This window comes from Chelmon rostratus, chromosome 24 (genome assembly GCF_017976325.1).
Source record: "Chelmon rostratus isolate fCheRos1 chromosome 24, fCheRos1.pri, whole genome shotgun sequence".
NCBI lineage: Eukaryota > Metazoa > Chordata > Actinopteri > Chaetodontiformes > Chaetodontidae > Chelmon > Chelmon rostratus.
In genome coordinates, this window is record NC_055681.1 from 1,017,654 (window position 1) to 1,039,054 (window position 21,401).

At 47.2% G+C, this 21,401-nt stretch overlaps 1 protein-coding gene across 1 annotated transcript; it reads right to left on the reverse strand.

Moving 5' to 3' along the window:
* Positions 1–10,609: 10,609 nt before the first annotated feature.
* LOC121627629 (inhibin beta B chain-like) lies at positions 10,610–21,183 on the reverse strand. Its single transcript, XM_041966646.1, has 2 exons — positions 20,134–21,183; positions 10,610–15,007 (listed from the first exon to the last, which is right to left on the reverse strand). Exons 1-2 carry the CDS (start codon positions 20,528–20,530, stop codon positions 14,232–14,234), a joined length of 1,173 nt encoding a protein of 390 aa, XP_041822580.1. The 5' UTR covers positions 20,531–21,183; the 3' UTR covers positions 10,610–14,231.
* Between the last annotated feature and the right edge of the window lie 218 nt (positions 21,184–21,401).

Below are 21,401 nucleotides of genomic sequence, written 5' to 3' on the forward strand. Positions count from 1 at the left end.
TTGCAGGATAATAAATCCACAGCGACTTAGACTGGAGCTGCCGCTACGTCAGCAGGATTACACTCCTCAACCTCGGCACCTATTGTTGGGCCGCGAGCACACGAGGACACGTGAAGAATGTTTGCTTTCGTAAACTCGGCCACGAGCGGAGCCGGCGGTCGACCGGCAGCCCTCTGAGCATCGTGATTCCTGTGATTCCTGGAAAAACAACTGTGCTCATAAATCTTTCAGCTCTTGTTCTTACAGTTCAGAGCTTCGAGTCGAGCCGTTCAGCAGATAATCTGCTAAGTGTGCGGTTATGAGGAAAATAATTCAGCACCAAATCCACCGTAAGATGATAATAGCTTTTTGTACTTCTGCACAAATTCATCTAAGCCTCCTAATTATATGAGTTGTACAATCTTTTGGCAAGCGCCTTCTTAACTGATGAAGTCACTCATACCAGGAGATTAGCCGACTGGGAGGCCTCGGCCTCAGAAATAGCAGGGCGGCTCGTTGCTGACCCGTGATGTGGGGTGGGCCGAGATGCCTCCACACGCATGTGGACTGCAGTCATTGTGTTGGTCAAGAAAAGACAGAAAACCAAGACGCTGCAGAGTAAACCAGGTGTGAGACAGTCTGCGCGCTGACGGCTTCCAACGTTAATGAGTTTACCACAGCTGGCTTTCATGAAAAGAGCAAACCGGTGATTAAAAATGCAAAAAGCACGCCGCGTGCAGAGTTCTGTTTCCTGGTTCGACAGGTTGAGGGGAAGGAGGACTGACGAGAAACAAACAGCAGCTTGACACCGAGAGGCTCAGTGGAAAGTTCAGAGCAGCCAACGGATTCACCTTGAAACTCGGGAGTCACTGAGTGCGCTCGCATGGACGCTCGCATTCACGAGCGCCCTGAATGATGTGTGCGCGCTCCCCCGTGTCCTTGGAATTACATTCAGCATCGACGGCTCCGGCACGAGAAGCCGTGTTTTCTTCAGTGAAGTGGAAAGTAAAGATGTGGAGCTGGTGAAAGGCTGCGCAGCCGGGCCGACTTCCTCAGCGTCAGACAAATACTTAAAACAGAGACGCCATGATGAACCACGTCGTGATGATCAGACGAAGGTCTGACGCCAGTCTGACCCCGCCCACCTCGAGCATCGGGATCCAGATTCCACCGGTCCTCCGGTCCCGAGCGGCGGCCTGCGAGCCGCGAACCTCTGGGCGACAACAACAGCTCAGTGTGCACTGACCCCCACCTCCCCTTCCTGCACCGCCAATTCATCAGGCCGGCCATGACACGAGAATTGCAGCCCCCTTAATGTCAAGGCAATCAGAGACTCAATCAGAGCTGCAGAGCACAGTGGGAACCACACTCCCAACACATGTGCACAGGAGTACCCTGAGGGCCCCAAATCTGCAGAACTAATGAGAGAGAATATATGTGCCCCACAAGTATGTGCCCTAGAGAGCCTGAGCAGCAGCACAGGGACCCAGCACCCTTAGAGAGAAGCAGGAAAAAAAGTAAATCAGGCAAAACGGCGCTCCTGTAACGAAGCTTTAACCCTTTATTCAGAGAGCTTCACTTTGAAACAAGACCAAACCTGCCTGGACACAACCTTTGAGTCCTGGAGGAGGGAAAAAAAACAATATCTGCCAAGGGCGCACGGTTAATTCTCCACGGGAACGTTGTAGGTGCCTCGCTCAAATGAGAGCTCTTAAATAATACTGATGCAAGCCTGGAGAGACACGTGGCCTGATTTAGATAATGGATGTGCTTTTTTTCCAGTTTCCTTTAAATTACTGTCAATTATTCAAAAGAAACATTTCAAGTGAGAACAATGCCTAATTGGGAGTTACCAAGAAAAGCAAACTGTCCCCCATTGTGCCTTTTGCAACTCGCTCTGTCCTACTTTTCTCGGGCACTGGGTGCAACAATGAAAATGTCAAAAAAAAAAAAGAAAAGAAGGAGAGAGAGACAAAAAAAACTGCTTAGTTTGGTGAAAACAAGCAGGTAGAAAACCCTGCAAGGTGCTGCTTATTTCACCAGTTTGCACTGTCAGAGCTGGGGGTCGAGGTTAGACCACGTCCCAGTCCACAGTATGTTTTCTTAACCAAGTCATCAGCCCGATTCTTGATGCTCTAATGCTTTTGGTATGCCTCTGCCTGACCTAGAAACAGGGATAAGCATCAGGCTTAATCAGGCAACAAAAATGGCAGCTTGCTCACTGTACACTTATGAATGAGGCTCTCATTATTAGAGGTGCTGATCATCGGAGGGGGGGGGCGTTTCCACTGAAAACGCTCCTTCTTCACCATTAGATTAGAGCCGTCTCATGAATAGTCATGAGGCCGGCACGTCATTCTCGCGAACCCTCGGCGGTATGAATATTCTAATGAGGCCGGGCCAGTTTTCTCCCCACAGAAAGCTGCTTCTTCTCCTCATGAATATTGATGGCGGGAGGACGCTCGTCAACGGCGGCGCACCGTGCGGGTCAGTCGGACGCAGTGATCCAGCAGCAGCGCCGGCTTAGCCCACCATCTGGAGCGTTTAGGGAGCACAATGTGCCGCGTTCCCTGGGAGCTCCCGCAAAAATAAAGCGCAGGATGAGTTACATCACCACTGACCGCCGTTTTTAAATTCCTGGAAAGAATCACTCCGTTGATTCGGGGATGAGACTGACGCCTCCTGTGGTTTACCGCTCCCTAATTAAAGACTCAGCTCCTTCAGCCGGGGTTTGGGCTCCTGAACCTGCTTCTTCCTGGTCCACATCATGACATGAGGGCCAGGCTGTTCAGGCATAGAACGTGTGATTAGTTTTAATTCCTGTGCATAAAATAAATTAAAAAAACTAGAATCTCTCAGAACTTCAGGGCTCCGTCAGACAACATTCAACATTTTCACATTTCAGTTTCTGAAGTTAAAATAGATTTGAATGAAGCTGAATCCAGATCCTGCAGATGAAAACGTGTGGTTGAACAGGTGGTTTGTGTGTGTGAGGTGTAACAGATGAAGAACGAAGGATCACCTGAGGGTCACGACGAGTGGAGCTCCTCAAACCCCCCAAACGTGCAGAAATGGATGGATGCAACGCATTTCTTTCCTGCCACTGCACCCAGTAACAACAAGTGGTCAGATGCTCCCATAAACCAGTGAGACGTGCTGCAAAACAGAGCGTCACATGGTCCTGTGTGGATGGGATTGTGGTTTTGATCTTTGAGGGCAGCAAAGTTTATATCACATCATCCACTGTGGATGAAGGAGTTACAGGAGTCATCATCTTCACTTAAGACTGTTTCTGGAAAGTAACGACTGAGCGTTAACCTGTGAGAAGAAGGCCGTAAAAGCTGTTTACTCATCTGTTTGTAATAATTAGTGCGGCAGGACTCTGCTCGCGGTCATCGGAGCAGTCCCACGTGCTGCCTTGACTAATCGGGGCGGGGTTGTTGTTGTGATTCGGAGACTGCGGCTCGCTTTGCTATTTTCAGATGTGGAGACGGTCAGACTGTGACTCATCTCCACACTGAACATCCTCGAGCCGCGTCCTCAAGTATCTCGCTCTTAACGCCGTCAAGTGATTCTGGGCAGTGCGCCTGCAGCGGCGCGGCGCGGCGGCCGGCGTCCTCGAGACCTGAGAGACTGCGGGTGAAGAGAGATGCCTGAAGCGTGAGTCAGGAGGCGTCTGAACAACAACAACCTGAGGAGGAAACCACAAGCCAGACTCTGATCCACCCGCCGCCTCTGGAAGGAGGCCGAGCATCTTCAGAGGTCTGAATGAACACCTGAGTCCTTCTGAGAGTGTCGGCCGAACTCTGGGATGACCCCGTGTCAGAAAAACAACAACCCATCGGGTCGATTTGGGCGCGGCGTGGCACCAAACTCTCCATTTTTGGTCACATTTCTCATTTTCTCTCCAGTTTGCTGCTTTCATGTTTATTTCTTTCACTCGCTTTTATATTTTATTGCTGCGACATTTCGTTAAACTTTACAACCGTTTTTGGTTTTTATGACCCAGCTGAAATATTTTAGATGTACCCCAACATTAACATTCATAAAAAGCAAACTGTAAGCATTCCTTCTCCCCAGATATGACTCCATCTGTTCGGCTGTGGTTGTTTTTCCATGGCAGCAGTTTCAGTCGGGACACTGAGGATGAATCTTTGCTGTTTAATGCAGTGAAAATAGATGAAAAGCTGCACCTGTTGGCGATAAAAAAGTTTTTCTTGCTGCTTACTTGTAGCAAAAGTATGAGACAGTCATTTCATATCATGCAATAATAAGTCAAATGATGCTAAGTCAGAATTATGCTCCTTTAAATGATGTAACATCAAAGTTAAAGCTTTAAAGATTAAAACAATGAAATACAAAGTGTGTTTTCGATATATTTATTATCATATTTATTATCTCACAGATAAATGCGACCTGCTACTGCATCAGAACCTTTCCTCTTCATCTGTTTTTGTATTCTCCTCTCAGAAACGGGCGTCCAGACTTACAGGAAGACTCATGATGATTATTTTGTGTGCTTCTGTGGTTGCTTCATCGCTCATTGGCTCGTTTTAACCTGCAGAGTGAAACTGTTCCTGACCCTGGTTTGTTATGAGCTTGAGCTGTGAATCATCTGATAAGACGGACGTCTTCGTCCCCAGAGGACAGCCGGCATCAGAGCTCGCCCTCGCTTTAATTTCACGGCGTGTCGAAGGAAGCGCGGGCTGATAAGGTGAGGACGAAGCTGCGGGCGGCGGCCGCGGAGGCCTCGGGTGGAAGACGTGGAGATGTAACGTGCATATTTTGATAAGTGCAGCGGAACATTCCAGTCATTCTCCACCATAAATACACGAGAAGGAGCGGCGACGCCCCTCGCAACGAGACCTCTTCTCCTCTCCCTGCAGCTGCTCGCGCTGCGTCTCGCTCAGATCCGCCGTCCTCATAATGGGCCTCGTTTGAGAAAGTTTCCACTTGTCTGAATGTTGAAAGGCACTTCGATGTGTTTATGTTTATGTTGTAGTGACTGTTTTTCACCGCGCTCAAGTGCAGAAAAATGCGAGATCACCCACATTACAAGCAGCCAGCGGTGGAAAAAATACCCAAATACTTGACTTTAGCAACACCGCAGTGGAAAAATACTCCGTTACAAGCCAGAGTCCTGCAGTGAAATGGAAACAGTTGGTTTCTCCCCAGTTTCTGGGAATTTACCGAGGAGTTCAAGAAGAAGGACAAAAGGAAGAATAATGGAGGATTAAAGGAAGACAAAAGTAATATTATATCAACTCATGAGGACTGACAACTCTAAAAATACTTGTTGTCGTACAGTCGTTTTAGCCTCTGCGAGGCTGTATTCAGCTTCGGCTAAATGCTAACATGCTAACTATCACATCTTCAACCTTCATCGGTCTCGTGGGCTGAGGTCCGGTCGTGTTCTCCAGGAGCCTGCTACAGTTAGCAGCAGTTAGCGGTTTCTTTAGCAATAGGTGAAGTGAACTCTGTAAATCACAAGAGCAGCCGGAGGACATGACAGAGCAACCAAACCATATTTTCACTCAATGTCGCCTTTACCGAGAGACATGTAAGAACACATGGACATCAATTTTGACTTTCACGTGCTGATGCTCGGCAGGTAGAACGTCATGTTCGCCATCTGAGATTAGCATCGTTTTGCCAATGAGCCTTAAAGACAACCGGCAGCTGAGGCTGATGGGAATGTCATTAGCTCTGCGTGTATTTGGTCATTAAACAAATTATTCCACAAAGTAAAATGACGGCAGCGCTAGAGGAAAAGCCACAGAGGGTTCATCTTCTGGGCACCATGAATGACCGAGCAAAGCGTCCTGCCCATCATCCCACGTTTGTGGAGTTATTTCTGTTTGGGCCGCAGCGATGAGCCGACGGACCACTCCGATCCCTCGAGCCACAGCGCTAATGTTAAAATACCAGTACCTCAAAATATACGCACATGTAGTATTTGAGTACATGTAACTGTTTAACAACCTTTGACCTGAACTAAAAGCCATCAGTGCAAAACCTGAACATTTAACAGCGTCAATTAAATTAAGGAGGAAAAGGACGCCTGATCCAAAAGGGAGCTCTCCAGTCACCCACCTGGACGGACAGGTCAAAGGTCAAACGCACTGACGAGCGATACAATAAATGTTCCATGTTCACTGAGCGTCCACAGTGGTCCGCCTGCTGTTCAACAGGCCCGCGCTCCATGTTTAACACTTCATAATGTGATGCGTTATCTCCACCATCTCTGTTACCCCGTGGCACATTCCACCAACGGCTACTGTAGCTGTGGATGTCAACACTTTGTCCTGGAAACACGGCAGAGCTGGATTCCTTCCAAACATGAGACGTTTTTCAACACCTGATGGAAAATTAGAGTTACGCTGCTTAACGAGGGATCGTGCGTGGCAGTTGAAAATCAAAGCACCTTTTGCGCAGTGAAACCTGCACATTTGAAGAATGCTGCAGAATGAAATGTTGTTTTTTTCCCCCTAAAAGGCTCGCTGCATTCGGGAAACAAAGTGCAACATCAGATTTTTCCACATCTTGAATTCTACTCCAGCGCACTCAAATGGCTTTTTGATATCATCTACCTGTGCTTGGCCTTGAAATTCCGCAGCTTCCTCTGAGAGCACCGTAGATTTCCCCTGATTTTCTTCAGATGGAAAACCCCATCAATATTCCCAATATTCCAAGATGAGAGGCCTCATCTATTCACCTCGCAGGCTGCAGGCTTGTCACCTGAGTCGACAGTAGACATCCTGAGGCCAGTCTGTATATACATGCAAGATATCTGCACAAAGCCGGTATAAGTAAATCCTCGGGTGTCTGCAGCTTTACGCAAACCAAAGACGTTGTGCGCTGAAGATGCATGAATGCCAGTCTGGCACACTCACATCCTCACGTCACCTCGCCAAGATCGGCTGAACCCAAAACGTTAGAAAGTGAACAGCTTAGTCTTAGACTGGTGCACGTTCCTGTGCAGAACTGACCCACAATTCAAGTTGAAGTCCGATCACGGGCTGGTTACACTGGGGAGCTGCGAGTTGCATAACGTTCATAAAACGCTCTAGTGTCACTCACCTGTAGGCCAGGTGGTATGATGCCAACATTTCCATCGCTTGTTGAATGAACTCGGCTGCAGAGCGCAGCAGAGTCTGCGTGGAAATGTTTCGTGCCTGCTGCCAGCAAAAAGGCAGAGAAAGGCTCCTCCAGGCGGCGTGTCGACAGATGCTGTATGTAATAGAGTAGTTCAGTGATTGTTCCCGGCTGCTTCTTTCAATGCTCGAGCGGCTGTAACACCTTCCAGACATTTACATGTGTTTCCATAAGGGTGTCATTCCATTGTCCTCCAGTCAACTCGAACATGTTGCAGTGAAAATCAGTCGTGGGTCCTCATGAAACAGGTTGTGCCAGCTGGTGAGCGACTGTAGCGGACAGCTAACCGCTAACATGCTAGCATTAGCCAGGCACAAGAGACATATTTATACCATTGACTTTCCTGTATATCCAACACAAGACTCTTTAAAAAACACTTCAACGCTCTACTTTTGCTTCTACTTGCTCGCTGTTGTAATTTCTTACGTAACATTTGTTCAAGTATCAGTCTTGTGAGCTCACCTGTTGTTGATCGCTGTGCAGTACGCTAATATTTCTGTTGTGTTTTTTCATTTTAAACCTGTCTGCAGACCGCATGCAATCAGGAGCTCATTTGAGGAGGGGAATTACAGCCTGGTAAGATGAGATCCACCGCTTCACTGCAGTTTCCAAACCCTCCCTCCAGGCGACAGGTACTGTACCTTGTCACACACTGGAAATGTATGATTGATGATTGAGAACCTCTCCCAGAGCTCAAACAAATTAGACCGGCTTCTCAGTCCCCATAAATCAGCAGAAAGAGCACATCACGTCCCGCTCAGGTGTCAGTCGGATCTCGCCACACTGTCAAAACACATAACTGTTTTGGGCCGCTGAGCTTCACAACAGCGCGCTCCCTTGAAGTGAGTGTGTGTCACGCAGCGCGGCCCGAGGCGCCGTTCATTAACATTCCTGTGTTTGCGGCGGACCCGCTAATGCCGAGCAACATGATAAAACAGCTCTCGTGTGTCACCTGACATCGGCACATTGTCCGCTCTGTAATTGATTAACCCTCAACTTGATTCCTCTGAGCGCTGCACTTTACTCGTCACACTCAGCTCACCACCTTCTGCTTTTGGATTTGTGCCGAAGAATGTCTGCACTTCGCGGCTGCTTTTTGTTTTGAAACACCTGAATGTGCAGTGCCTCCATCGGCCACTAGATGGCGCCGCCAAGAAAACGTAGAAGTAAATGGGGAAAAAATGTCAGTTGTTATTGATTTAAAGTCCATTTTCACTTCTTCTTCTTCTCATGTAAATTTGTGGCAGTTATGACAGTTATCATCTCTTCATCAGTCTCCAGAATGAGGATTTTTAAAGGATCTGGTTTGACAGAGTGTCCACATTATAAGAAACTCTAGTTTGATGGTTCGGCTTGCTTTAGCTTGACTTGTAAGCGACCAGCTGGCAACCAGTTTGTCAAGACTCTGATATTTAAAGTTAATTTCTGCTAAATGTTATCTAGGATGCAAATCAGATGCCAACTAGATGCTAAAGTATCTGGCTAACAAGATGTTTCTGTTGCTGAAATCAGTTTGAAAGAAGAACTTACAGGACTGAATGTAGCACCTCTGTGAAGCTGCACTTAAGTGGTGCGTTGAGCTAAATGCTAATGTGAGTATGCTAACGCGCTAATAATGGAAATAGTAATATGCAGATGTTTAGCAAATGTGATATTTGCCATGTTCATTACCTTACTTTAGTGTGCTAGCATGCTAACATTTGCAAATTTAAGTGCAGCTGAGCCTGATGGGACTGTTCATGTCTGTGCAAAGTCTCAAGGCGATAATCTAAAACGTGGTCACATGTAAATGAGAAACATCCCTCTTTTTTCTCTTTCTGTCCGCCTTCTCCATCTTTTCTCCATCTTTCTCTCTTATTCTTGAGTCGCGGCAGAGGATGTCGGAGTCGGCTCGTCTGTTCGTCTCCTGTCAGATTAAGATTATGGTTCTGTTAGCATATCATTTCACACCACTTGTTTTTAGGGGCGGTTGTACTTGTGATGGACGTCCGTGTGTCAGTGTTTCATCTCTGAGAGGTTCGGGCCTTTCTTTCACCTTTTCTGTCTGCCTTCTTGTTTGGCTGCGTGTTTACAGGGCCAGGCCGTGGACAAAAACAAAATCATGCTAATTGCTAACCCTGCACCAGTTGCAGTCGACCGCCTCCTTCCCAATCATGAAGGGTGTGACCCCAGAGGTCAAACACTTGACCCTCTGAGTCCTGCTGAGATTATCTTAGGTATAATTAGGCCTGTTAAGAGCCTTTGTAGGCCTGAATGAACACATAGAGCTCCATGGTCTGTTCTTCCTCCCAGGCCCGAGGAAACCACCAGCCACTGATGTATGTGCACCCACTGCTGTGTGTTTGGAAGTGGGGGGCACACAGTGGAAAAAATCACTTTTTCAGCCCTGAGTTGTGTCTGCAGTTTGGCCCTGTATGGTGCCTGAGAGGCGAAACTCGGGGCATTATGAGTCCAAATTCACATTTTGATCTACTTTTGAGTTTTTCTCATCTGAGATTTTGTGATTGGTGAAGTAAAAAAAAGAGTCAAACATGTTCATATTCCCCAGAGTAAGGTATCATATCTATACCCAGCAGTGCTGCTCTGTTTGCTTATCTTTGGTCCTGAAATGAGTCAAACTGAAGTATCTCGACTCTAAACATCAGCCTGTGAAACACCCACCATGTGCTGGTGTCTCCTCACCGTAAAGGTCTCTAATATCCTTTTTATCGAGATCCTCACATCGTTCCTCATGTCCAATATTGTCAAACTGACAGTATTCTGGTAAAAACGGAGAACCTTGGATGTCAGCCAGTGCAGTTAGACCAAAGATGTCTGAAACAGTCAGTAAACCTCCCCACAGCTCGGAAGCTTTCAACCATCAGCTCCAGCCGTGATGGAACGTCTCCTCCGTGTTGGTAATTAGCTCATTATAATAACCTCAAAGTAAATAACTTTAATAATCAGTCAAACTCTTTTAAATTCACGCGCTAAGACACATTCAGCCTGCGGAGCAGCTGTTCCTCATGACAACAGAATATTATGTCTTCAACATGACATGAAGCTGAGCAATAACAGGGAAAACCCTCTGACTTCAGCCCGTCTGCTGATCATTCTGGGATGCTTCTGGGCTGTGGCGTCTCCCGCCGCGTATCACTCAATGTTGAAAGGCGTCAACACATGCGGGTAAACATGGCAGAAAAACCGCCAGAGGTGACAGATCACTGCGGTCTCTCGCTCGGCGTCCTGCGGTGAGAAGGAACTACAGCTGGGGTGAGCGACGCCATCTTTGAAGCTGCGCCTTCAGCGTGGTGGTTTCTTTTGATGTGATCGCAGCATTAGCGTCTTACTCGCTCTCGCCTGGCCTCGTTTCACCTGAGCGGCGCCGCGTTTCGCCGTCCACCCAAACAGTGAGCTCAGATTCAGGCTGGATTACTCAAGTCTCAAGACACAACAACGACAGATCCATACAACTGGTAATAAGAAATTTATTTTTCAACAATAACAAAGAACAAAATATTTCAAAAGCGTATTCATATGTTACATCGACTGTACAGGGATCAGATGGCATGTGCTTCACTCTACATGATTCTGTAACGAGAGCTAACAAAAAGAAGAAAGAAAACTAGGAATATTTAAGTAATTTGATGAAAAAATATGAAATATTCCATGTCTAGGTACAAAATAGAAAAGAGATTAAGCTGAATATGGACTGATATTATACCCTGATACAGTGTTTAGGCCTCTTTTAACTGTCACAAAGTCATTTACAACAACAAAAACACGACGGCATCGCCATCTTTCAAATAGCTAAACCTCTTGGCCTCTTTGGTTCCATGATTAGGTATAATACATTTGAACAGAGCTCAATTTTGCTTCTATAAAAATAACTTTTTTTTTTTTCAATGGCAGTTTCTATTTATTTCGCGTTTTCTGATTACTCGTCGCGCAGCTCCTCAGTGCAAATATTCTAACAACCGTCCGCTTTGAAGAACAAGCGAAAGATTACAGTGGCAGGAAAAGTCGAGGTCGAGCGTCGGACAGAAGGCGGGAAGGCGTGAGCTCGTCATCTGTACCTGGACCTCAGGTATTTCTCTAAAATGTGCACCTGGTAGCGGCGGCGCTGTGAATGAGAGCGGAACATCGTGGCTGGAGGAATAACAGGTCGCTGAAACGTTTAACCTGAAAACATCAAAGTGATGTCAATGTGACTGCGGCGAGAAACTGTGTCTCAAAGTGTGTTTCGGTGTCGAACGGGCCGTGATGGGAACTCCACCGGGACGCATTCATTTAGACGCCCAAATCACTATTCATGCGTTACATTTGGGTCAAAGTTAGCCCCAGTTAGCCTCTTTTTAGATTCCACAGCTTTCAGTTGAAGGAATCGATGGAAAGCCAACAGATTGTTCAGTAACGCTGAACCGAAACTTAAAAACTCTGCCATCAAGTTACGACCAGAATATTTCGTCTCTTGCACAATAAAGCAGATTTCCAACCTTTTTCACAGGATGCTTCTATTCCAAACAAAAATGGCAGCCAAATGGCAGCTGTATAAGACTCACTTGTCTTATACAACAAAGAACATTAAACCTTCTTCTGAGGTGTATTTCTCTACATGAGTCATATTTTATAACAATGGCTCCTGATCTTTTTGGCCTTGTGACCCTCTAAAACAAAGATATGTCGACTTGTGGTCGCTTGTCATCAACAACTTGAATGAGTTGTTCATTTTTCCTCTGATGGTCAATGATGTTTCAGGCGTGCAGAATTATAATTATTCAGTAAATCTCAAGAAAAAGCATTTCATGTTGATGTATTTCCCCGGTTGGGAACCATTGCTCTACAATGATGCATTTATATTTTCATCACGCCGGGTACGATGGACGAAGAGATGCGTCGCCTCCATCTGCCGCCTCGTTTGTTTCAAAGAATACAGTTTTGAAAATCTACTTTATTATGCAGCAGACACAATATTTCTCCAAATCCGCCTCCTAAAATGTGGATAATGATGTTTATCGATGTCATACGTAGAAAGTAGTGCTTCCTGGATGGAAAAAAAAGCATTGCCCATGAATTATTGACTTCTGTTAGTTTTGATTGGAGCTGGATCAAGTCAGGTCTTTCTGTCGCAGTCCAAGACTTCACCATCTACTACCAGACACACATTTTCAGTCATTAACAACAAAACAGCTGGTTGGGGAAGTGTCAGCCTCCTCCTGCCTCCCAGCCAAAGCCCAACCTGCCCCCGCCTGCCACACTTACATTTCAAGTATTGGTGACAGTTTGTCAGAAGAGCTTCAGTTCAGCTTGTCTGGTTTGTGGGTAAATACTATACATTGCATAGCTCATGCGGCACTTATTCTTTTAGAAGGACTGTGGGCAATGGTGCGCCACGTAGGGCTCGTTAAAGGCATTTCAATCTGCAAGTGCTTTCAAAGTGTGCGTTGGGGAAGTGAAGCTGCACCGTCACGTTAAATATTTTTTGAGTTGAACGACTGGAAGGAAGCAAACTGTCGGCTTGAAGGAGAAGCTGAAGGGAGGTTTAGCAAACGTTAGCAAACATGTGACACGTGTGAGGTCATTCCTGATGTTCATTCCACCATCTCGTATCATGAGTGCAAGACGGCTTTGTCCATTTTTTTACTTTGATGATACACAGACTAAGGAGGAGGGCTGGAAGTTTGGAACAGCTCACAGAAGAAGAGAGTTATTTATGTAGATGTTGGGAGGTACATCAGACCTTGGAGCCTCTTTGGGGCCGGACGTGGATCGGACTGAGCGGGGCTGGAAATGGTTTGTGTTGCTGTCTGGCCAATGAAACTGGAGCAACTGTTCCCTCAAACTATTTGCCGATTACCTTCGATCACATAGCGGGCAGCAATACGCCTTCGCCTTTGTCCAAGAGAAGTCAATGTTGTGTTTAACAGCAAAAATGGATCAATAATTTGGTGCACAATTCCCAAATCTGAGGGGAGACATTTTTCAAGGGAAGTCCCAAATTTAGGCAAAGAAATGAGAATATTCAGAGCACAGATTGGTAATTTGAGAAAGAGATTTGTAATTTGGTAGATAATGTTCCTCAAAACGTTTCTTCCTCCCCTCAGCACTCTGTAGAAACCCCACGAGAACCTTTGTTTGCTTCCAACTTTCATTAACATGCTTCAGTGCTTCCTCAACAATGAAGATAATGGAAAGAGAAGAATCCAGAGCTGCAAACAGATGCATGTCAATGACTGGAGACACAACAGTTCAGGTTTTTCTTTCTTTTTTGTGTGTGAATTTCAGGTGTGACGCCTCTCATTAGCAAATCTACCTTGAAGACGTCAGTCTGGAGGTTTGTTTCATGGTTTGGTGACAGTGGAACAGATCATTATGTTTTCTTTTTCCATCCATTTCTGGAATGCGTCCAGATGTTCGATCTGCTCGAAGCCGGTTTTACCGCGGAACAAAGTGTAAACGTGACTCCTGGCCAGAAGTGCTGTACGTCGGGGAAGTTTGACTGGTGTGTTAACGTTTTCAGTGCTCTTAAAAGAGGCGTAGCTGAATCAGCCCGGCTTTCTTCGTGACTCGTGTAAGGCTTCCTACACCTCCTCCAGGCTGGGTTCATGTTCTGCACATGAAGAGTTTAATACCCACTTCTAAACAAGTGGTGTCTACTCTAACAACGTGACTGATAGCAGAGAATTACATCAAACGATGCTGCTTCGTAAAGGCTAGTAGGTTACACAAGTCCTGAACACTTTAGCAGACCGGATCCTCACTATCTTAGAGATATTTAATGAACAACTTCAGAGATTGATTGTTTTCCAAAGTGGATATTTAAAGATTTGGAAGAGAACTCCTCACGTTTGAAGGAAAACTGGATCGTTTCTAGACAAAAGCAGTCTTCCATCAGAGAATATAACGAAATATATCAACAAACATAAATATATATACAGGTTTTTGTGCAGGCATACATGAGGGTGTGTAGATATGTGTGGATGAGGTTGTGTGTGCACATGTTTTCTCCATCGTCCATAAATATTCTGTTTCTATATTCATTTTTTGTTGTAATATTGTGAATCTGTGTACAGTTAAGTTCTTCAGTTCCGCCTTAAATAACCAAGAATAGAACATACTCAAGCACAGCCACACTCCTCCACGATCATGTTGGGAACATCCCGCTTGACGATGTTGTACTCGTCGTCAAAGTAGAGCATGGACATGGTGCTGAGCTTGGTGGGGATGCAGCAGGAGTTCATGGAGCCCGGGCTCATCCCCCGCATGCGGTACTGGTTCACCACCGCTGTGTGGAAAGACGAGGCCGAACCGGGGACTCCCGCCATGTAGGCCGGACAGTTCCCCTCACAGTAGTTCCCAAAGTAGCCCGACGGGGCGATGATCCAGTCGTTCCAGCCGATGAGCCGGAAGTCTATGTAGAACTGCTGGCGGCAGCACAGGCTGCTGCTGCCGTCGCACTCCAGCCCCCTCTTGCGGATCCGGTGTTTGTTCTCAGCCTGCCGCGCCTGCACCACCAGGAAGGGCCGGTGGGACTCATCGTTTTGGTTTAGCAGGACTGGCACGACGCCCTCCGCCTCGCAGCCCTCGCAGCGCACGTCCAGGTTCTGGCGCCGGTCGCCCTTCTCAAACACCAACCGGACGGCGTCGGTCAGCATGAAGGTATGCCAGCCACTGCGCCTCAGCTCCACCCGTTTCTCCACCAGATTCCACTTGCTGCTGAGGCCAGGCTCCTGGTAGTACACCTTCACGGTAACCTTCCGCCTCGGACGCGCCTCCAAAGGAGACGGCAGCAGCTTGAAGTAGAGCCAGAGGGTCGCCTGTGTCACATGCAGGTTGTGGTTCCCCTCGTTGGAGATCAGGAAGAACAGGCTGGACTTGGATGTCACCACGTCATCTGTGGAAGAAGCACATCAGAGGGTTTGATTATTTATGAAGTAACACCAGCAAAGCCTGTGAAACAAGTCTGTCGTTTGATCCTGATTGACTTGATTGAAACACTACATTTTGAAAGACGATAAACAACCTCCAACAACTGAACATCTGGACGTTTATGTCAGCTTGAAAACCAGGCGGCTGCACAGAGGACTGAACTTCGGAGAACAGCTTAAAGTAAGACAACAGGCTCCGGCCTCCCCTCAGTCCAGGGTGGCAGCACAGATCCCGGGGACTGTGACAGGAAGGCGTTGGGCGCAGGGCCACTTGGCCTCCGACTCAGCCCAAATATGAGACCGGGGCGGGGGGAGCTTAAGAGAGCGCACACAAAGGTTCAAAGGCTTTGCGTTGAATGCTGCCCGAAAATGAGATCTTATGGAGCCTAACTGTCCTCACAATGAGGCCTGAGAGCACGTCGCAGGGCCAGGCGGCGCGGGAGATGCAGCGACTACATCAACTGGAAGAATGAAGACGCGAGGACAACCATTTACATGACATTAGCCGTGGCTGCTCCTCCAGCGGACTGCAAATGGTCAGAGGCTTTTTATTCTCGGACCATCAGCTCGTTTGTGGAACGATTAAAAGGTTTGGAAGGAGGGGCGACTGGGGGTTTCAAACCCTTTAGGAACAAAAGTCACAGTCTGAAATTCATGCAACATCCTTCGTTGTTTTTTCTAATAAACTCAGAAATTCATTCATGCAGGATTCTCTCCTCCTGTTCCTCCTGCAACCCACAACTAATAAGCACCACAAGTCCTGGAACTAAAGCGAGGAGAAAGGATTGTTTTTGTCCGCGGTGCTCCGTATGTGTTTGCAATTTATCTCTTCATTTATTGGGCTTCTGTGTTTCATTTTGTGCCTTTCTGCAAGCCAGCCGTCCCATTAAGAACGGATAAAGTTTTGATCTCGAGCAGAGTCGTGTAAATATCTCGAGAGTACTCCCGGATAATTGATGGCGTGATGAAAGACGACTCAGCACGCTCTGAGCAGCGGCCTTCTTCATCTACTATGTTTTACATTTAAGGTACTTTATCTTGAGATGCTTTTGGTGGCTGTTACTGGCTGCTACCTCCGGCGCTCACTTTATTTCAAATGCCCAAATGGCGGACTACGAGTCTCACGTCATTTTCCACTGATGAAACCACGAAGCATCTGTGTTACTCCAAGGAAAACACACGCAGAAGCTGACTGACAGCTTTCAGGTGAAGAAGATTAGAGCCGTTCATCAGGACCGAGCCTCCTGAACTCCGAGCGAGGCCGACGTTTCGTGGGAAATCGGAGCGTAAGAGGACATTAAGTCCGGCGGATGAAGTTGAGATTTCACGGCTGAAGAGTTGCAAAACAGAACCATCCTGAAAAGACAAACCAGGCATCAGCAAAGCGTTCATGAAGCGGCTGCATGTTTCATCAGTTCCGTGTTACAGAACAGACGTGTGCAAAAGCATTAGAGTTCGGTCAAAGTTTGGAGGGAGCAGACTTTGTCGCCCTTCATCAAAGCTTGCGCTGTGCTTTTTAGCGAGTCTCCACATGCATTACCTCATCCGTCACGAGACGAGGTAATCTCCGAGTCATTGCTCAGCAGCTTGGATGTTAGATCACACGCTGCTGCACTACAGGTCTGCACATTAGAGCGCCGCTGGCACCCAGGAAAGATAAAAATCAAGAACAACAATGTGAAGAGGCTATAAAAGGAAAACAAAGGTTGCGTCGAGCTGCAGGTGCAGACATCGCAGGTTGTTCATCTGTCAACACATATTCTGTCAAACTGCTCAAACCCTGACGTGCTCACTTAACCGTGGGGATCAAAGCGTCGTCTGAAATGCCCGTGATGTCGATACAAGCGAATGCTCTGCGGGACGAGACTGCTGAAGTGCCCTGAATGCGCCGCGGCTGCCGGGGAGGGGCCGCTTTACAATGAGATGGAGGAGGACAGTTAATCGAGGTCTGGGAGAGAATTCATTTGTCACAGACGACCAGCTGCATTGTCTGAGATGGTGGATTCCTCACATGAACTCCGGGACGAAACGAGGCAGGGACAGGGAGCCGGATTCACGGCGCCCGGCAGCTCGGCAACAAGAGCTGATCAGAAAGCGTCGGAGCAGGCCACGTTTCTGATCAAGACCGACAGCAGCTGTTCTAACTGGCTTCATGCTACGTTCAGCAAATATTTAGGTTTTGATTTCTTTCTGGTGACAAATGTTTAGTGAGGAATAACAGGCGGATAAATAAACCGCAGCGAAGACGCGATTGTGTAACACGCAGGTCACTTCAATCACCGACTTCTAATACAGTCTGTGTAATTTTACACAACTAAACCTCCTTCACACACATTTTTCTGCATCTGACACCAGGTGAAAAAACGATTAAATGACAAAGTTTGGTCTCAAACTGTAACTGCCTGTGAGGCGTTTACAGCCTGCAGTGAAACTCAAAGCCCAGCAAACACAATATTTCTCATTCAGTTTCATTCATGCTGCGCAAAGAAAATGATGAATGATGCTTAATTTGCCTGTCATTTCCGAGTAATCGTGCAGAAACTTAGGAACCAGGTCGTCTGGGACTAATTGTAGAACAAACAAAATTAACCGTGCTGTGACAGTGAGTTCGAGTTCAGTTTCTCAGCAGAATTACTGCTTCATTTGAACAAACCCTGGAGAGAATAAATGAGCAGAAGAAGCAGCTCAATAAAGAAAATGGAAAAAATGTCAAATATAGAGCTTGTTTTTAGTGTAAACCTGCGTATCAGCTCAGTTTATTCCGCCCTGAGGACGAAGCGATGGAGCAGTCTGAAATTTCTCTCTTTTTAAATGAGACTTTCAGGAAAATCCGGAAACTGGAAATTAGATTCTGCCTCAAAGGCAAACTTGGGTGATGACTTAGTGAGGTTTTTCATTTCTACTACAATTCTAATTTAAAATTAGGATTATTCTTATTTCACATTTCACTCTATTATTAGAATTATTTATTATAATTATATAAAAAGGTCCATCATATTGTCTGTTGTGGAGCTTTTGATCATATTACATGATCTTCGTGAACAGATGGAGTTTGCCAGATCTGATCCTCAACTTTTAAGGCAGCACAGGCGGGAAGCCCTTCAGGTGCTCTGGAAAGAACGGGACATTTGAACATCTACGCTAATACAACACACTGACAAACTCCGGCGAGGTCATGAAGAGCGTCGGATACGACCGAAAGCTCCACGACAGCTACTAAACTGATGCTGAGGTGAGACTGAGTCCCAGAACCTGACCAGCATCAACACAGACCCAGTTCTCGATCCTTATTGATTCCCCCAAACACTTCATTCATGAAAAGCCTCTGACACACAAAGCATCACTATGATGCAACAAACCACCGCCGTGCACTGCAGTCACACACACACACACACACACACACACTGTGAATTCTAATGGGGTGCCCGGCTGCAGGGTTCAGCCCGTCAATCTGCATTCAGGCTGCACGACGGTCGACACAAAAGCTCTGACCTTGTACTGAGGGGACTGATTCAACACAACCCTGACACATAAACACAACATCCTGCATGTGGAAGCATGTATCCGCCAACGCGCACACTCGAAGAAACACGCAGCATTAAGAAAACATCAGTAACACACACAAAGACTCGCACAAAGACGCGACAGAGACACAAAAGCTCAACGCAAACAGGGATAAATGACATAATGAACACACACAGGCTCCATGTGTTGACGTGGAAAGCAGATGTTTCCAGCGGACGGACGCACGTGGGCGAAGCAGGTGGCGTCGCTGATCATTTTCAGCCGCCGCTGAGTAAATTGTTCCTCTGGGCCTTGTCGCCGTGCCATGTCCCCGCTGACAGCCGCTCAGTGCCGGCGACGCAGCCAACTGGCAAGCGGACGGCGCTGAGGTGGAGGGTCTGCAACACAGCGGCCACAGAGAGAAACATCTGAAACTGAAAGGCTCTCGGCGGGGAGCAAACCTCCGCCGACACCGAGCAAAGTTTATGCTCGTGTGTGGCTGGGTTTTCTAGGAAAAAGAACACAACACTGGACTAGAAGCCTGAAGTGCCAGATGTCCAACTTTTTCTTGAGCACGAATGCAGCAATGCTCAAAAAATCCAAATCTGAATAAAAGAAACCCAAAAATTTAACCAGCTCACGCTTCTGCTCTCTACCCACCAAACTGCATTCAAAAGTTCTGCATTTTTACCAAACACCAAATGAAGAGCTGCCTGCAAAGTCCCAAGCTGGACTTGACTTCATCTCTGAAGTGTGAAAATACAGTTTCAACACTGGAAACGGCAGAAGACAAACATGTGCAGCACTTGCTACTGGAGAGTTCACCGTTTACACTGGGAGCAAACCAACGTGTGACAGGCCGGGATGCGTTTAATGGCACACAAAGACGGCTGTGCAGAGATTTATTCACACACTTTTGTGAACTGATATCTGGAAGTTTCACAAGACCCTGCAGGTAGCAGCTCTGCACCGTCCCGCTTTTATTTTGGCGGGTTTTCAGGCTCCTGTATCAACATCTGTTCAACATCAGCATGTTCCCTGGGTTGTTTCTCACTCAGTCAGTATATAAGACAACCACACACACACACACACACACACACACACACACACACACACCGAGCAGCACCTGATTCATCAGCTACATGCATCAAATTTCATTTCACCTATTGAATTTCATGACTTCAACAGTGTTGGACCCTCAGCTGACTGTTAGAAACTGAGTCCTGTTCAGCTCGAGTCTTCCAGCCTGGATGCTGTAGAGATGAAGATGATGATGATGATGATGATGATGATAAGAGCTTGTTGCACAAAGCTTTCAGCTTGAACTGACTGCTTATTTTCTGAACAGGAGCAAAATGTAAAACCGGAGAATCTAAAATTTCTGAGTGAAAATCTCTTTTTTTTTCTTTGATTTTGTTGGAATAAGTTGGATCTGCGGAGGCTGATTTTGCTTTTTGTTCTAGAAAACTGGAGAAAAATATTAAATTTCATTGAAATTAGGTGAAACTTTTTCGTTACAAAGATTTTTGTCTCATTGGGAAAACTTAAATTTAAGCCTGAACATTTTCGTCACGTCTCCATCACGCACCTTTCTCCGCAAAGCTGATGATCTCCGAGCTCTCCTCCAGCACCTCGTTGCTCATCGGGTGTCCGTCCAGGTTGGGGATCTCCACCCTCCCGTCCTCCCGCAGCTTCCCGGCGTGGAGCTTCCGCAGCGCCGTCACCATGGCCGCCTTCGACACCGGGTGCGTGATGTTGGGCCTCTCCCGCATCTGCAGCCTGCTCAGGATGTGCCTTTTCACCGCCTCCAGGAAGTCCACGTTCAGCCGGCCCGACTCGGGGTCCTCCGGCTGAGCGACGCCGCAGGACGCGCAGGTATTCCGGGACGCCGTGTGCGCCTCCGCCTCCGTCCCGGGCGCAGCGGTGCAGCGGATGGACAGGACGCAAGCCACGAAGAGTGCAAGTCGGAGAAGACAGCTACTCATTTTCTGTTCGAGGAGTAGAATAACTTTCCCTCTTTTGTCAGAGTTAAAATCATAAAAAGAAATTTGCACGCAGAAAAGGATCCTTCAGCCCCGAGCTGTCTCCATGCGCCCCGGCGCTCCGCTCAGTCTGACGCACAGGGATGCGACTCGCTGCCGCTTGTTTCCAGTCACTCCGAGATGCGCGTGCAGGAAACCTTTTTATTTCATCGTTGTCTGGGTGTCTTTGGTCATTCTCAGCAGCCGGTCAGAGACGGGAACCAGAGTCCACTTTATTCCGCTTCTTGCGCCGGAGTTTGGAGCAGCTTCACACAGAAAGCATCACCTCTGTCAGCAGCAGAAGAAGAAAACGAGTCATGGTGTCACTAATGAGCATCAGGCCAGCTGGAAGCCCCCGAAAACATATTCCACACACCGAGAAGAGCCGAATCCAGATCCCGCCTGAACATGGTTCAAGTTCAGTCCATCAGTTTCTGCTCCACAGACACAGAGAGCTCATCATCATCATCCTCACGCCTCGAGTCTCTACATATATCTCAAAGCTTGTTGCTCGTGACTCCCGGGGTGCTGCTGCCGGAGTGCCGATGCGCAGTGAAGAAGAGGAAGGTGATGAGGAGGAGAGGGAGGTGTGCCAGTGAGCGCACCGAGGAGCGTTTCCATTCTGGCGTCTGAGACTCGGGAGCCGCCACACAGCGGAAACTTTTTTATATAGGGGGGTCAAAATCAGGAGGGCGGAGCCAATGAGGAGCGAGAGGGAGGGAGGGGGGCGGTGTTAATAAAACTCCCCGAGGAGAAATCACTGAATTATTCCTAAAGGGATTCATATTGCACCACACACACACACACACAGACACCTGAGGAGACAGAGAAACCA

What these genes read in the sequence shown, in the direction of transcription:
- LOC121627629 (XM_041966646.1), bottom strand. Translation starts at nt 20,530, where the DNA reads ATGAGTAGCTGTCTTCTCCGACTTGCACTCTTCGTGGCTTGCGTCCTG. An exon ending in CATCAGCTTTGCGGAGAAAG is followed by an intron (nt 15,008 to 20,133) that starts GTGCGTGATGGA and finishes CTTCTTCCACAG; the next exon opens with ATGACGTGGTGACATCCAAG.